Raw genomic sequence first — 18,911 nt, forward strand, 5'->3', positions numbered from 1 at the left:
GAGCATACGCCAGCTTATATCTAAAGCAAATGTTGGGTTGCAAAGGGATGGCGGGGAGTAGTTGGGCATGCGCATTCGACTTAAAGCAGACGAAAACCCCGATGCTTGCAGTAGGCCTGGATGCCCGAGGAACATAGCATACAACAAGAGGAAAGACAGAAAATGTGCATCTGAGTGACGCGCATGCGTGGTTCCGCTTGCCAAAGTAAAGTGAGAGAGCGCATCCACACGGTTGCAGTGGAAATAATTGTGATAATTATAAGCAAAGGGGATGCCGGGCATACAGGCGTTCCCTTACGCTACGCCGCTGTAGAAGATTTATTTGCCGGCGTAAAAAGGTATTTTGTTTCATTGTTGGAACTCTTTCCAGAGGCTCAAAACTGTGCGCGTCTTATGAAAGGAAAGGCGGTGTTTCACAAGTAAAAATACGCAGTAATCTATTGGGCTGGCATTTAGACTCTTTATTGGATGCTAATAAAGGAACAGCACAAATTTCAGTTCTAGTGTTGGTGCACTAACGATCGAGAATGCTTAGTCCTTTTGCATCTGTGCCTAGATATATAAATGTTCGAATCTTTTCACAATCAGTCACATACAGAATGGGCCAAAAGACCGAACCCAAATCAAATAATAAACATGAACTGCAAGGCAATATTTTGTAAGTAGTTCAAAGACACAAAGGATACTTACATGTGTTCTTTTGTCTTTACATGTACTGCTGGAAATGTTGATTGATTTGTGGATTCTTGTGGTACATCTTACCCTTTGGGTTGCCCAACAAATAAAATAGCACAACCGGATGGACAATGGAACCTTGGAGGTTATAGATCTTTCTCGAAAGTTTTGTCATGTGTGGAAAGGCGAGTGCAGTGTGTGTTGTCACTGTGTTCTGCTGAAAGTACGTGAAATCTTATTCTACTGAGATCAGTTGATCCACAAACAGCTCAAAAATGTCGATAATGCAATGCGCTGAGATCCCTGCGTTTCTGAAGAAGCTGGGTCCAATGATTCTTGTCTCCGACACAGCGCATTACATAATCTTTACATCATGCAACAAATGCTTAAATATTGGTGGGTTTAGACAAACCAATATAGCGTAATTTGCGGATTAACGTAGCCACTGTGATTAGTCACGCTTCGTCCGTCATAAAGTAGAGGTTTGGCTAGGGAAAACCACTTTCGATAGATACGTGCAGTATTGTTTACGTTTAGTATGATCTGCGGGTTTTAACTCTTGTAAAGCCATAATTTTGTATGGCTTCAAGTTAAGGTTCATCAGGCCTCAACGACGTGTTGTTCTGAGACTCTAATTTATTGAGTCAGAATCCTCGCGGATTTAGTGGAACTCAATAACATCCACTGGCGAACATCTTTCTTCTTCACCTCGGCACTTGTCTAACGCGAATAATTCGTACTCCTTACCAAGCACGGATCTTGTTCGCCCATACTTCTGAGTTCATGTATATTGACTTGGTGGGTGGAACACTGTTGAACTCGTCACGGAAAATGGTCACTGTTGTTGTACGGAAATTTTTCTAGTACTCATTTCAAGGGATTGTCCTGTGAATAATATAACTCTACAATTAATATCCTAGTCTCCTTTGTCCATAGATATAATCAAAGGGAGCCTGGCTCTCTTGAACATTGAAACCTTCTCCTAAAATACAGTTCGATCACGGGTAAGTTTTTCTTCAATTCCCAGAAGTAAGGGACCATGACTCTCCAGCAAACTATCCTAGTTACCTCAATGCCTTCATCAGCAGAATTTTGGGTCTACACTGGTAGTTAGTTTTACATTATTTAACGTTTCCTTCATAGCTGCAAGTAGTGTTTACGTTGCTCGTACCTTTCCTGTCTTATCGATTCAAGGTGAATGTGTTTCGTACACAGCTTATTAAATGGAATTCGAAATTCCATTGCGCGTTGTTACTTCAAATACACTGATGCCTGTCAATTAGTTTATCTTCACCTCTCTCTGTATATCCACGCTTCGTCTAGAGATATACAGATTTTCACTGATCTCTCGCCAGCTTGCACTCGTATAGCTTTCTGCAGTTGACTTTTCATTGCACGACAATGGTACCTTGAGCATTCATCTTATGAACCACCTTGAGTCATAAGAATGGCAAAATGGTGGGACGCATGGAACCAAATGTACATAGCACCTTTCGCCACTGGATTCTCCGACGCCATCAATTTCCTAATTCCGTGCAAAACCGATCTTTTTGGATATGGGTTATAACGTAATACACATTTCGGAGTCGGTCGTGCTGTATATCGTTGCAAAACGGCATCTGTAATGAAATGTCTATCAGAAAATTCATGTTCATGGTATTAAGGTGGATCACCACCCGGAAGTCAGTACATATTTTAGCTCATTCCTTTAATTACTGCGCAATGAAACGTTACATATTATAAATATTGTACTATAAGATAGAGTATTGTTTCAGCTACAGCACAAGACACTGATACATTTTGTTGTGTCTCCTGATACCGAAAAATGTAACAAATAAAAGAAAATATTTGATTCGTTTTACAATGAGCACACAAGATTGCATTTGCTGTTAGATCTTACTAGAAGTGCTGTGTTTCATGAAATGTTTATTTGTGTGTGTAAAGTATTTTAAGTAACAATCTTATTACGAAATAGATATATTGTTTGACCATTTTTCGTGTTATGTTTCATATTTTATTTAAATATTAATTTACACTTAAGAAAATAGATTTTGAGACGAAACTTGCGCAGAACGCCAGAATGCGTCATTGCCAAATTTGTACGCTTACTGTGGTACTTACAATAAGAAAATTCCTGGATTCTAGCGTTGCAATTCGAGAAGAGGAATCGCGATAATGGTCGAAAAATAATTTCTCCAGTATCTAAGCAGAAATCCATGATTACTCTCTCTATTATCTGGCATCAGTAAACACTCGACACTATGTGTCAATGCCTCACTATTCAAGCAGCGTTTGCACAGAGAACACCTAGTGATCCATCTTAACTGTGCTGGAATAACTGAATGTGTTTTCGGACATGCCTTCTCAACTCTATTCACTTACGACACCATTAGGCTTTGCACAAGACAACAACTTTAAACAGATACATGACACACTACTGACTGATTGTTGGAATTTTTAACGTTTCTATCATTTGAATTTCGTCTATATGGGGAACTCCCTCGTGGCTATATGGTTAGCATACGCGTTTTTGGTGCGGCGGTTCACTTCCCGGCGTAGCTTATGTAGGTCGGATCACATATCTCATATAGCCTCGCTGCTGAAAGGGATAGTAAACTCTAATCAATATATCCACAGTCTACATGGAAATCTATCGGCAGGTGTAAATATGTTTGAATTAAGTATTTGTGTGTCTCTTGTATCGGTGACTAATATTGGTGTAGTAAAAAGTAATCCATTATTTCGCCAATAGATGGCTTCAGTGATCTGTATCTTGCGTTGTATAAGTCCGATCGGGTTCAACGAGATGGCGTTCAAACGATAAGATTGCGTACTACAAACACTGTTCAAAGAGTTGTGATGAGTTGACTCAGTGTTGTGTGAGCGCGAGTCAAAATGGACACTAGCAAAGAGAAAATACGTTATATTTTACAGTTTTTCTTCGATAAAGGCGAAAACGCAAGCCAGGCGGCTGCAAATGTGAATAGTGTTTATGGTCCTGATACTGTAACAGCCAATCACGCGCAATTTTGGTTTCGTCGATTCCATTCCAGTAATTTTGACGTCAAAGATGCACCACGCACTGGAAGGCCAAGTGTCGAAAATGTCGATAAAATCATGAACATTGGCGCGTCCGACCGCCATGTAAGCACTGTGTCGATTGCCCAAGAGCTAAACATTGCACAAAAAACCGTGTGGAACCATTTGCAAAAGGCTGGATACAAAAAGAAGCTTGATGTATGGGTGCCACACGAGTTAACGCATAAAAAGAAAAAAAAACATGGATCGAATTTCCATCTGCGAATCGGTGCTGAATCGCAACAAAATCGACTCATTTCTGAAGCGGTTAGTGACTGGCGATGAAAAGTAGATCACTTACGACAACGTCACGCGAAAACGGTAATGGTCGAAGCGCGGTGAGCCGGCGGAAACGGTGCCCAAGCCAGGATTGACGGCCAGGAAGGTTTTGCTGTGTGTTTGGTGGGATTGGCAGGAAATTATCTACTGAGCTGCTCCCCTACGGCCAAACCCTTAACTCGGAACTGTACTGTCAACAATTGGACCGTCTGAAGGCAGCAATCGCCTAGAAGCGGCCAGCTTTGTCCAATAGGAGAGGCATTGTGTTCCACCAGGAGAACGCCAGGCCACACACATCGATAGCGACTCGCCAGAAGCTCTGGGTGCTTGGTTGGGAGGTTCTTATGCATCCACCTTATAGTCCGGACCTGGGACCGAGTGATTACCATCTGTTCCTGCCCATGGGGAACACGTTTGCTGGTGAAAAAGTCGCTCCAAGAGAGGCTTGTAAAAATCGACTGTCCCAATTTTTTGCCACTAGGGACAAGGGCTTCTGTGAGAGAGGCATCATGATATTACCTTCCAAATAGCAACACGTTATCGAACAAAACGGCGCATATATGACCTAAATCGGATCATTCTAATTATGGTAAGTCAAGCCTTCAATGTCATTCCAAAATAATGGATTACTTTTTACTACATCAGATATGTATTTATATACGTATTTTTGACAATAGTATTAGTGCAAAAGAAATCAAAGACATCCAGTCATATTTATTTTGTTTTCTTTACAAAACCCATACAGAGATTTCACTTCATCTCGAGGTAAAAGTTTATATTAATATTTATTTTTATTCTTCCTCATTCCGTGTGAAGTGTTTTTGGTTTGGGGCCGCGGTGGCTCAGTGGTAGAGCGTTCACCTCTGGTGCTCGGGGTCTCGGGTTCAAACCCTGCTCCCGCCAAGTGAACTTTGTGGTGGACAAACACCGTGTGCGTGGGTTTTCTCGGGGTTCTCCCGTTTCCTCCCACTTTCTTCATTCCACCATTTCATTCATTACTCATTATCACCGTCTCCTTTAGCCTAACCGGCATAACCGTGGGACGTAAAACTCAAAATTTCATTTCATTTCATTTCATGTTTTTGGTTTGTTCTTGACCTGACGACAGTCGCGATATCGAAACCTTTGATTTCCGTTGTTAATTCTGTAGCTCAAAGAAAAATGATGCCGGTAACATAAAACATGAACCATTGATAAATAGAAGAAAGTAATATTGTCAATGAGTCATTTTCCTTCTTGTTTCCTACAACAGGGTGCGTTCGCGTACGGTTGACATGTTCCGTGCTTCCTAACGCTAAACAAGGCAACGACGGTTCTGTACTGGAATTTCATGATATTCAATTATAGCTATTATTATTCTCAAGTACAAATTACTGCTAGTTATTATGTGGACAGTTGAAGTGACCAGATACATTTTATAGTACAGTTGTTGTTCCGTAGAATGTGTTAGTCATCAAAGATATACAGTGGTTTAAAGAACATCGGGATGAACTTTATCTCACCTGGTCCGTCCAACCCCCTGACCTTTACCATTAATAAACATCTATGATCAGTGTTGGAGCAGCGAGTCCGGGGCATTTTCCTGCTCCGTCATCAATAATCATCGACTGCAAGAAAACCGTTCACACTATTCATCTGGAAATAATTCACAAGGTTCAATTCCCGGAGAATATAAACAGTAGGGCAAGTTAAGGAAGGTGTTTCAATGTCCTATTAATTAACGTAAATTTCATTTTCTTAAGCTACTACTGTTACAAGTAGCAGACCTATGTGCGTCACTACTAGGATCCCATATGTTACTGTTTGGAAAATGAAATCTTTGATTTTTACGTCCCACGTTTTATGCCGGTTAGGCCAAAGGAGACGGTGATGATGAGAAATGAACAAAATGGTGAAATGAAGAAAGTGGGAGGAAACGGGAGGATCCCGAGGACGGTGTTTGTCCACCACAAAATTCACTTTGCGCGAGTTGGGATCGAACCAGGGAATCCATGTACCAGAGATGAACACTCTACCACTGGGCCACCGCGGCCTTTTGTTACTGTTTGGAGTATGAATGTTACCATTTACTTTTTAAATACATACATTGTAAACAAACAAATAAATACATAATTTGTTCAAGCTGAATAGAAAACAAGTAGTACCGGTAGTCATGTGTACACCGCATGAAGGAGTTTGCTTTTTATGGTGTGATATTTCTCGATTATTAATTAAATTCGAAGTAGTAATAGGTTTACACCACTTTCAGCTTTAGTAGAGAGATTAAAGTGGAAATATGATACATTCTTGGGATGCTTCATTGATAATAAAAATACAGCTTGTCACTCTTTGTTATCTCATATAGAGCGGAAGTGGATAATTTCTACGACATCCGGTTTCAACACTAAATCGAATTCATAAAACCGCTTCTCGCAATATCGTAGGAATTTTTCTCTCGTATTATACTGTAGATCCATTTTGAAATCAGAAGTCGTAGTGGATTTCTACCTTTTCCGGTTTTAGTAAAGCCTTAAGGATGAAAATAAAATATATTGTTAACACGCTTAATCGATTGTAGGAATTCACTTCTCTCCACCAATATAACGATCAATGTTTAAAACCAAAATTGGTTGATTTTCTCACACTTCCGGTTTTAATAGATGGATTAGAGTGGAGATGGAATACATTCTTCGAACGCTTAACAATTGGAGAAAACCGATTATCGTTATCTGTTACAGTTTTTACTCTTTAACAATTAAATTTAAAACCGGAAGTAGTCGATTTCTATGGCATCCGGTTTGAAAAAGGGTTCCGACAGAAAATGGTACTTATTCTTGGAACGCTAAAACGATTCCATTAAACCGCTTTTCGCTACCTTTTTATCATTTACGGTCTACGAAGATCAATATTGAAACCAAAAAATGGATTCCATTCTGGTTTTAGTTGGGACTTAAGGACAGAAATAAAATGTACTGTGTTGATGCTTAATCGATTGCAGAAAATTGTTATCACCAATCTATTACCTTTTTTACTTTATAGCGCTCAACGTTACACCGGAAGTGATTGAACTAAAATCAGTTCTTGTTTCAATAGAACGATTAGAGTAGAGATTTAATATATATTTCGGATACTTAATTCATTACAGAAAATCGTTTCTCGCTATCAGTTACGGTTCTGATTCTAAGGCACTGAAAGTTAAAACTACAAGTGGTTGATTTTATGCTACTTCCGGTTTTAATACAAAGATTAGAGTTGAGATAGAATATTTTCTTGAATCAAAACGATTGTACAAAACCGCTTCTCCGTACCTTTACCGATTTCACTTGGCAACTATCACAGTTAAAACTGGACGTGATCGATTTGAGCCACTTCCGGTTTCAGTAAGGATATTAAATTAGAAATGGAATATATTTTGGACGCCGCTCAACTGATTACAAAAAATCGTTTCTCGCTATATATTACAAGTTTTATTGTAAGATCAAAATTAAAGTAGTTGATTTTTAACACTTCTGGTTTGAAGAGTGTTAACAAGGAAGGTGGCAGGCAACAATTCTAGCTGTTATCGTTCTTGCTCCATAAAAATCAATATTGAAATCGAAAATTCTGTATATTTACTAATTCGGGTTTCAGAAGAGATTTAAAGATGGAGATGAAATGTATTTTTGGAATGTTTAACCGATTGGAGAGAACCGCAACTCCCTATCCATTTCCGTTTTTGGTTTATAGCGAACACCTTTAAAACTGGAAATGTTAAATTTCTACCACTTCCGGTTTAAATAACGCATCCGAAAAAGAACTCGATTCCTAGCATTTGATCCTATAGATTTTTTACGAAATTTGGTGATGACTGGTCAAAGATTTTTTTTTTCAGATTTATGTCTCCCTGACGAATAAACGGACAGGGTAAATATATAAAGGAGTGTTAGTAAACCAAACTCTTTAATTATTATTTATTATTGGCAACGAAGGCATACCCTTTAAAGCCACAAAAAAAGCATATTATTCGATTTTCTAGAAAACGATGAATGTGAATTAACCTTCAACCACGTTGTTTCGTTCATCACTATGTGATCTATCAATTAATACGTATATATTTTATCTTCCACCAATATTATTGACAACAAAAATTAAAATTTAAGTGATCATCATAATTGTTGATTATAACTTATTAATCATGCTGTGTAGAGTTATATTGTAAGTCCCATAACGGAAAACTTAAGGAGTGTATATTTCAGTATCAGTTCCATCTTAACAGATGGCATGGTTATCATACAGAATCAACTTTTATTATTTAAAATAATCTCAATTTTCTCGATAACTACGCATGAGGATTTACACTTACGCTTTGTTCAGCTCAATACGATATATTGATCGATATATGAATACTTCTTCCCTTGGACACTAATAAAATTGTAGAACTTCTTTTATAGTTATCTGCAAGGGCGCCGATTTCTCTGTAAAATTTTTTTTGGGGGGGGCATTCAGATGCAGAAAGCATATATGATGATTTTAAGACAAATTGCATTCAAATTATGCCCTAATATTGCAAATTTACAAATTAAATGAAGGGACCCACATAAGCTTTGGGGGGCGCGGGCCCCCTTGGCTCCCCCAGGATCGGCGCCCTTGGTTATCTGTATATACGTACCTAGATCGGGTGGAATGGGCTGTAACCAGGACACACCCACGGGAGTTCGCTGGATTCAAACCTCCCTAAAACTTCCACTTCTTACACTTCGTCTGCAGGACTTTCTTCGAAATAATGTTCCGGGGGGAGAACACTTAGTATTCGGAGGGGTACATATTACTGTTCTACTTATTACTATATTATAAAGTATTATTTTGGTCTCGTCGGGGGGCACTCTCAGGGTTCCGGGAGGCAGTGTCCCCCGAAAACATGTCTGGAAGAAACTCTGTTCATCTGTAATCTTGGTCTTATAAAAAAAAAATCTAGTACTCTAATTCTTTTCTGAAACTATAGGTGGAAATATTTTACAATTACTTAGCGTCTTTTTGGGCGCAGAATAGTACCCATTCAATACTACATAGACGTAGTGGCTTGTAGTATTGAAAAAATTTCAGGGTTCACGCTTGACTGTTAATATGGCCGATATATATGGTAAGTACTATAGGACACGGATATAGAATGCTGCTAATTGGAATAAATATATTAACGCACTCTGAAACGTACTAGTGACTGTCTTCTTCAGATCGTATAATATGTGAAATCCTATAACATGATCATATAACATATGTTTAAGTAATAGTAGATGTTATGTGTAGATAATGTCATTTAACCATTATGAATTTTAAGGTTAATTTATTTGTAGGACTAACTTGTTCCGTTTCGTGCCTAATCATAAGGAGTGTAAAGATCATAAGGAGGTTCATGCCTAATCATATCATCATAAACATTTCGAAAATGATACAAATATCTCGTTATGAAATTCGTTATTTCTTTCTTAGGTATGCGACAAAATCAGCAGCATCCGTACATATTCATTTTATTCGTTTAACTGCCATCTGGTGTCCTTGTTGAAATGAACAACTACCAAATCAACAATCAATCTACACATACTACAAAACTGAACCGAGTTTTTATTTTTTATTTTTTTAAAAAAATCCACTTCACTTGTTGAGAGAAATGGCTCATTTCAATTCTCTCAATAAAGAGAAAGGACGGTGACATCTGGTAGCGACAAAATGAACTACTTCTCCAAGACTTAATGAAATTCAGTGAGAGCGATAGAGAGAAACGGGAGAAATAGAATGAAAAGGCAGCTTCCGACCAAACGACTTGGCAAATGTTGCAGTGGAAAAAGAAAAGCGGAACTTAGAATGTATCTGTATATTGAACAAGTCTGAACAGTAACAAAACAGTGAAAAAACCGCTTAAACCTAGTAAACGAAATACTGTATAAGCAATACAGTACTTACAATTGAAGTACTAAGCATTTGATATACGGGGCGTTCAGAGCATAAGGCAACCAGGTCTAATAACCAAAGGTGTGAGAAAAAGATACATAAAGTTTGTACTTTACACTTAAGCAGAGGTGCATCCACATAAGGGGGGGGGGAATCTACCGGGTCCGAAACCTTCGAAAAAACTTAGTAGCTCGACATACATTTGTACACTTTTTAAAAAAATAAAATGATAATCGTTTAGAGGAGAAGTGATTGATGTAGTATAAAGATTTAACTTTACACTTCATCTGTACTCTTTCCTTTCTTATAAAAACAATCTAGTTTCATAATTTTTTAAATAAGAAAATAGGTTACTGTACTTAATAATTACTTATAGTCTCGTCGTCAGCAGAATAATATCGGTTGAAATACTACATAGACGTAGAGCCTAATGAAATTGATTCCTCAAACTTTGAACTGCTACCAACAAATACTTCCGGGTGCGCGCCTGCACTTAAGTATATGGAAAAATTAAAACTGTTTTTGGAAAGTTATTTACAATATCTGGACGTGAAGCTCTGAAAGAGGTTTTGGAAAGAGATCTTTAAAATGAAATGTATCCGAAAATAGCAAAAATTGATTTGGTTCATTTGTGAACTGAACGCGCCAAATTTGTGCAGATAAGATTACAAACTAATTTCTTTGCTTACAAGTGATGTATAGTGAAAGGTATTGCTTTAAAATGAAATTTCTTGCATCTGCACAACTGCCTGAAGAAAGAAAAAAAGAAAAATGAACTTAATCATATTTACATGAGAGTAATTGCGTGCACTCTTTAAGAGTCGGCGGGAGTCAAGTGACCTTGACAAATCGAAGATATCGCAGTGCAAAGTGTTTGCTTATTTTGGCAACAGATGGGGTTGTAGCTGAAATGCCGTCAAAGCAAATGGCACCCCTCCTTTTCCTTCCTTTTCCCCTGCATGTGGTCAAAGTTGGACAGCGCAGGAGGGGGATGGTTACGGATGTAAATGGGACAGAGGAGTGAAATTCCTTTCTTTTGGCTAAAAGAGAAACAGAACTGAAGAAAAAATAAATACAGAGATATTCTAAGAGGGACCAACATGATATCAGCCACTCAAATATCTACAACGGTCACAAACATACCATAGAGAACTAAACCACTTGTCGCCTGTCTCTTTCTCAAAGGATTCTACCTATGGGAAATAACGCGGGAATAGTGCAGGTAGAGTCTGATATAAAATGAAGAACCATGCAAATATTTTTTTAAAAAAACGGGAGAGTCGATATTCTAATTTATTTTGGGCCTTCGTGGTTAAAAAAAACTTGGAATTGAAAGGCAGAAAACCCAGACAAAGATCTGAAATGTATTGGCAGTGTGACTCTTTTTTAGTGGAATCCATTTCTTTATTTTCTTTTCAAAATATGATCACCAGATTTACCCTCTGTCTCGCCTTCACATTCGAATGGTCCTGGGATCGATACCAGTAGCTGACCATCCTGAATTTTTCCTATTACAACAGGAAAGGGGCGCAATCTTACATTTAGCCTTGGGTACCGGCTTAGAAGGACAGGAGGGAGCATATGCCCTGCTTGGTATTGGTTTTTATTTGGGGAAATAGACCACTTCATTAACAATAGAATTAAAAGATGTGTCACCTTCTTCAGGAAGGTACACTCATGTCCAAAATTATTGTCGCATGTCTATATATATGTTGTTGTAGGAATATAATTTGATAACGAATTCACCCGGTATATCTTATAATGTTAGTATGTGTACAATCGGCAGAGACATGTATGCAAATTGCAAATTTCATGTCAAAAGAGGAGTAAATAAGAACAATAAAACGAAAATAAAACTTTCGTGCCCATTTAGCAACATTATGATTTACTCATTCTAATTTTCGTATTTATAAATATTTTCCTATACTTTCCATATATACTTTCCCGATTATACACATAGTATCAGTATTAAAAGTACCCAGCAAAATCAGTATTACATTATATTCTTACATGAAGACAGTTATAGATATGCGACAATCATTTTGGAGATGAGTGTACAAGGACGTAACAGGTGTTTGTTTCAAAACATTGAATAAGTGTTCGTATACATTGAACTTATTTCCTGACGTCATAGAACTAAGAACTGTCACAGAGCGACGTAAGTCCGGCGACAATACAATATTTCATTTTTACTTTCATACTTTGCAATATATCTATTTATTTTAAAAGCAAATTTTAATATGTTTTTATTTTCAACTATTTTATCCTAAAATAAATACTAGCCTTTAACCAGCCCTTATTTCCCGGGTAGTGGAGTGGATTAAAGGAAAAATTCATAAGAATCATGCATATTGTGATAAGAACATAAACTTTTGCACACAGTCTACTTATATAGAAACAAATAAATTTTGACGTAGACCCCCAAAATCCGACGCCATTTTCCTGGAATTCCAGGCGCTGGAAAATCTGGAGCACTGGAGAACGGTATGTTATCGCTGGAATAGCCATTACGTGAAAACGGCTTGACCTTCAGAGCCAAAGTAAGACTCAAATGCAAGAGAAATAACAAGCCTTTAATTTAAATTCAACATTGTCTTAATTAAACATCATCCAGGGCCTCATGAGGGCCCCAAAATTCACTAAAAAATTTAAAAAAACGATTGCGTTTGTTTATGGTTTTATCCATCTGGGAGCTTTGGTTTAACAGATATCGCAATAACAGTCTTGTAAATCGTTTAGCAAATCCTTAAGCTTTACGTTGATGTCCTTTTAGTGTATATGAGATCAATAGTCTCGGAGCTATGTGCATTTAAAGTGATGCGCTACACCACTGGTTTCCGTTCATGTTAGTATCGAAGAAAAGCCTGAAACCATCACACTTTATCATTTTGTGAGCAAAAAATGAGTGCAAAAGTGACCCACCCAGTGGTTGTATCTGACGCCGAGGGAAGCATAACAAAGGTATGTAAGTGTTTCCTCCCAGTATACAGTTTCAAATGTGTAGGCAGCAGTGAGAAATTAAGCGCGTCTAGGTAGATGTTTGCAGATAATTACAGTAGCTGGCTACAGTGACTCCCAGCTGAAAATATGGTTGTAATGATATCAAAGAAATCTATTTATATTTGACAAACGGGTTGTTGTCTTGAAAAATCAAATTATATTTTATCATCAAGAATGCCTTTTAATATTACATATGTGTGAAAGAAGCTTGAAGGTGGAACTTTAAATAACCAGCCTGTTTCTCTGCTGTTCATTGGGATGTATGCTGATATTCAGGTAATGTTGATAAAGTTTTTGTTTAACAGAAACAGAGTTGAGAGAAGATTTATATATCACAAGAATCTTCGTTGTTTAAGCTACCAGAATATATTAAAATTCCTACTCAACTACTGAATAACTTTCTCGCAATCTTTATGACAAGGTCTAAAAGTGTGGTTTATTTACATTGTTACTGACATGATCCTAACAAGCGATAACATGTCCAACATTAGATCGGATTAGATTTTAGAAAGTGGAGGTTAAGCAATTAGGGGTACAACAGCGTTTGTGATGTGAGGTGCTAAATAAAAGAAAACTTAGCTGTTGAATTTTTTGGATTACGGTCATTTTTGAATAGTTTTTTTCTGAAAATAAAAAGTGAATCCCGACATCTGCGAAATGTATTCGACTATTTACTTCCATAGTTCTATTTTGTGGATATATATCTGGTTAGGTTTGGTTATAACATACCAAAAAAGAAAAAGAAATCTTTTTTCTTGGAATGAAAAGTATTCTGAGGTTATTTTGTATCAAATTACTGCTATACTTTTTTGGTAAAATATCTGACTAGATTTTTTTGAGATTATAAAATATAAAAACAGATTGGACAAAATATCACAGAAAACAGGCGGTAATGTGTAATTTTAATTTGTATGTAAATGTGTATGGTCGAACATATAACAATTAGAACTGATAATGCTACAATATATATATATATATATATATATATATATATATATATATATATATATATATATATATATATATATATATATATATATATATAATATTTTGCAGGTATGATATGTTTTGAGGTATTTATGAGAGAGAAACAACTACTGAACAAACAGTAACAGCTACAAAAAATGTCGAAGAGAAGAAAATGTGAGTTTGTTAAGATCCCAGCCGATTTCAGCCATTCTAATTCTGAAACCATAGTCTGGAACATGTGTATTTTATTTCAGAACGATAAAGCTGAATCGTTGGTCTGTCCTGCGAACAGCTCGCGCATGGACAAGGGAGCAGGCTATAAATCTTTGTGCAATGATCTTCTAGATTTTAAAGAAAAGATTGGACTTCCATCAAGCATTCAACTTAATCTTCTCGACGATGGAAATGGAATAGAGACGACGATGAGTAGAAAACATGCGAAATTTCACAAAACTTACAGAAATAAATTCGAAAAAAGTAAGCTACCGCGGGCTGTTGCTGCCAAACGAAAGCAAGAAGATAAAAACTCTCAAGCGGGACCATCTACTCCGTCATCATTCCGAGTTGAAGTCAAATTCACTTGCTTCTTTTGTGATGAAGCAGGTGATGAAACAATAGTAAACGTGCGCACGTTGGAACTAAGTAATCGTGTACGCGAAGAAGCTGTGATCCTAAATGACACTAAATTATTAGCAAAACTGAGTATGGGGATATGGTCGCAACAGAAGCCAAATATCATCATAAGTGCCTTGTGCAGTTCCACAACCGTGCACGTAAGGTCAAGAAACAGTCCGCATTTGGGGATGAGGACAACAATGCAATAATCTATGGAGCTGTTTTAACCGAAGCTATTACTTATATTAAAGATATCCTGTCTCGTGATGAATCTTCACCAGCTTTCAAACTTTCAGAACTTTCTCGCCTTGTTGCTCGTCGAATATCAGAATTTGGAGTAAATGATGCCGAGAAAATGGTGCACAGCTCACGGCTAAAAGAAACAATATTAGCACATATACCTGAGATGACAGCACAAAAGCGAGGCCGTGTGGCATAAGCCGTGATGGTCGAAGCAGTCCATAAATCCATTATCATCAAAACGGTAGATTCAGATGTAGTTGTCTTGGCTTTGCATGCTTTCCCCAAACTACTTCTGTCCCACCTGTGGGTTGAGTATGGTGTTGGTAAGCACAAACGCTTTCTTCCTATTCACCAATACGCGGAGAAACTAGAGACAAATCTGTGACGGCATCCTGTTTTGGCACGCATTCACCGGGTGCGATATTGTATCTGCGTTTGCAGGTAGGGGAAAGAAAACAGCTTGGGAAGCGTGGCGGACAAATCTAGAAATTACTGCTGCATTTGTACAACTTTCACATGCACCTTTAAAATTAGACGATACTACGTTCATGAAATTGCAAGGTTTCGCCGTGTACCTGTATGGTCGAACCAGCAACCTGCAAAATGTAAACTACTGTTGTCGAATGCTTGTAACTAAAAAATGTCGTCACTTGGAAAGCGTACCTCTCACTGAGGCTGCACTTCTTCAACATGTGAAAAGAGCCGTTTTGCAAGGAGGATATATTTGGTTACAGTGGTCTGCGCTACAACCTAATTTGCCAGATCCTGAACAGTGGAGCTGGAAAAGAAGTGATTCAGGGTATTCACCTTTATGGTCTGTGCTACCAGAACTTTCCAAGCACTGCCAAGAACTTGTTCGTTACGTATGCAAATCTCTGTGCACTAATATGTGTAAATGTGCTGGCCTATTCCTTCCATGCACAGCCTTGTGTGCTTGTGATGGTATGTGTAAATGACTATAAACTGATGCAATTACTATAGCAAGAAACTGTGGTTTACTTAATTTAAATTTTGACTTTATTACTATTTTATGTAACATTTTCTTAATGAAGTGACCAAATAAAAAGCACAAAGAAAAAGTACGCCATAGGTTTTTTTTTCCTTTTATAATGTATTTTGGGTCCTCGTGCGGCCCTGGATGATATTCAATTAAGACAATATAGAATTTAAATTAAAGACTTGTTATTTCTCTTGCATTTGAGTCTTACTTTGGCTCTGTAGGTCAAGCCGTTTTCACGTAATGGCTATTCCAGCGATAACATACCGTTCTCCAGTGCTCCAGATTTTCCAGCGCCTGGAATTCCAGGAAATTGTCGTCAGATTTTGGGGGTCTACGTCAAAATTTATTTATTACTATGTCAATAAGCTCTGTGCAAAATTTTATGTTCTTATCACAATATGCATGATTCTATCATTATGCTACCCCACTAGGGTTGCATATCACTTTAGGATTTGGAAATGTGTCCAACGAATAAAACAAAATGATAAAACACCTTTTAAAGACATTCTTTTGCTAATCAATTCGCACTAAAAAGTTAAAAAGAATTTTATTTATGCAAGCCTAAATAAAAAGAATGGGGCGCGTCATTTTAAGAACTTATAAAGTACTAAGCGGTTAGCGTACGCGCCTTTGGCGTGGGAGGCCCGGGTTCGATTCCCGGCGGGAGCTCATGTGGTTCGGATTCCACGTTAATCAGTAGGTCCACGTCTCATATAGCCTCGCTGCTGAACGGGACGTTAAACCCAAACTCAACTCAACTCAACTCAACTTATAAAGTAACTGTATGTAAGCCTATATTAGAGCGCATCCCATTTTTTAAGTCATGCATAACCAAAATTGTTTTTTACTTTTAAGTGCAACTTGATTAATGAAAGAATGTCTTTAAAATGTTTATTAGTATGTTTTTCTATTATTATTGTTAATGTTTGCACCCTTGGCATAGGATGTTTATTTTGGTAAGGTACCGTATGGTGCGTTTCTATACTACTAGGGTATATTAAAATTTAGTTTCCCATGCGATACATTAAACAGCACTTTATATATAACAGCAGTCCAGTCCCTAGTTTGAATGCCTGGAATGAGTAAGGACTCTTCCCCCCTTGGTAAAACCTGCCGGATTTGGAAGCACTATCAAAGAAACACTGCTTCAAAAAGAGAGGGAGCAAACATGCATAAATAGATAGTCAGAGTCGGATTTAGGTTTAGTGGGGCCCCAAGCTGTTTAAGGTAATGGGGTCCAGATGAGCATAGGCACCCTACATACAGAAATGAACAAACTAGAGATAATTTAGGAAGCAGACTAGCAGAAGGAGCCCCATTAATTACATGAACGTAGGGTACACAGCAGGAAGCATTGTTGCTACGTATATATACATTTTATTTTATTTTTTAATTTTCTTATATTTTAGAAATGTATATCCAGTTTTTCTTTAGATTTTTGGGCCCCAAGAGAGCAGGGCCCTAAGCTATAGCTTGTTTAGCTTATACGTAAATCCGGCACTGTAAACAGTATACACGTACAGGCGCGGATCCAAGGGTGGCTATAGAGGCTATAGCTCCCCCCCCCTTGACGTTCAGGTATACACTGGATAAAATGGGCTTCAATCCTATTTAGTCTGGATAAAGAGACAAACTATGGTTTAGCTCCTCCCTTGATCATATCCTGGATCCGCCACTATATATATATATATATATATATATAATGTTTGTGTTTAGTATGTTGTACGATGGAAGCTGATGAAAGAGCTTTATATTATTCTTGATTTTTTGACAGGTAAACAAAGAATATTTCGGGGATTAATCTACTGGATTATTATAATAAGATTATAATAATGTATTTTATCTTTTCTCTTGTATGTATATTCTTAGTCCTGCAGGAAGTTTTCATTTCTTTCTTGGAATAGATAAACGAAGACTTTGGTTCGGCTTCTCCTTCACAAATCTCTGTCGAAAGGTTGACTTTATCGCTACAAACACAAATTACTTCTTCTCATAGAAACCATCTACAAATACACTGTACTGCTGAAACAGAAACCATCAACTAAAGAGGTCATAAATTTTGCCATTCCTCGTGTTTGAAGTTCCCGTTCTTCACAACGACTTCCTTCCTCCCGCCCCTGTTAAGAAGTTCAAAGTAGGTTTTCAAAAGGACTGGCTCCCGCTGAGAAGGAAAGTGGGATGAGGAATGACTATAGTGCCATCTAGCAGTTAGACGGCCAAGTACGTGAACACGAAAAAATCTGATTTCTGATTTCTGTAGATTCAATAATGAAGGATATAATTTCTCATCGATTGTGTAATGAATGTCTTTGGAAACAGCAAAAAAAATAGTACAGTAGCGCACAAATACAAAGATAGTACTCCATTCTCAAAAAAGTCCGAAGTTTTTAGCTCTTTTCCTTACTGTAAAAAAACAGAAGACTTTTCCCTCTAATTTTGATCATTTTCTTATGGAAATTTGGATTATAATTATCTGTATTTATAAGAAGAAAATATCACGCACAGCGTTCAAATTGCACCTTTAAAATTAGATGCATCATATTGAGTGAGCTATTGAGACATTTTTGCGAAAGAACGAAATGAAACCATGATTTGCCTAAAAAATGGTTGAGATCCCATGTTAAATTGAACACCAATATTCCGGCCGCTGTGGCGCACTCCTTCTCCCTCTTAAGTAGTTCTGCGTTGAATGTGTAAAAGTATTTAACATGGGATCAAAGATTAAGCCATCCAGACTAATATTATATTATATGAAAAAAGAACAATAAACATTAAAGAATACATTTCAAAAAGTATCACAATGAATAAATCTACAGTGCGAGGTTTCAATTCTTAATAGAATTTCAATACTTTTTAGCTCCTTTTCGCATTGGACAATTACTTTGTGTTGGAATTTTTATGACATTTCCATTTGTATCTTAAAATCCCAACGATCCCTTTAATAATCGTGCACATTAAGAAATGGATTAATTTTATTCCTCTTATATTCTAGCAACTATAAAGTAATAGAGAAAATATAGCTCGTATATCTCCTCTCAGCGCGTTCTTCAACCAATAACAGCCTGTAAACACAGCCACAGCGAATCACACACGCATAGCATTAATTTCTCGAACATTATACATTAGAAGTTTTACATTTCAAAATACA

The 18,911-nt window shown here is 37.3% G+C and overlaps 2 protein-coding genes across 2 annotated transcripts in view; one reads left to right on the forward strand and one right to left on the reverse strand.

Annotated features, from left to right (window-relative positions):
• Positions 1-18,911, reverse strand: part of LOC145662944 (uncharacterized) — a gene marked incomplete in the record, with an annotated part of 1,119,390 nt that overhangs the window by 777,555 nt on the left and 322,924 nt on the right.
• Positions 3,571-4,038, forward strand: LOC145661743 (histone-lysine N-methyltransferase SETMAR-like). Its single transcript, XM_081727077.1, has one exon. The coding sequence runs from the start codon at positions 3,571-3,573 to the stop codon at positions 4,036-4,038; it is 468 nt and encodes a 155-aa protein (XP_081583203.1).

Source organism: Thermobia domestica, chromosome 10, assembly GCF_964235325.1.
Source record: "Thermobia domestica chromosome 10, izTheDome1.hap1.1, whole genome shotgun sequence".
Classification (NCBI taxonomy): Eukaryota; Metazoa; Arthropoda; class Insecta; order Zygentoma; family Lepismatidae; genus Thermobia; species Thermobia domestica.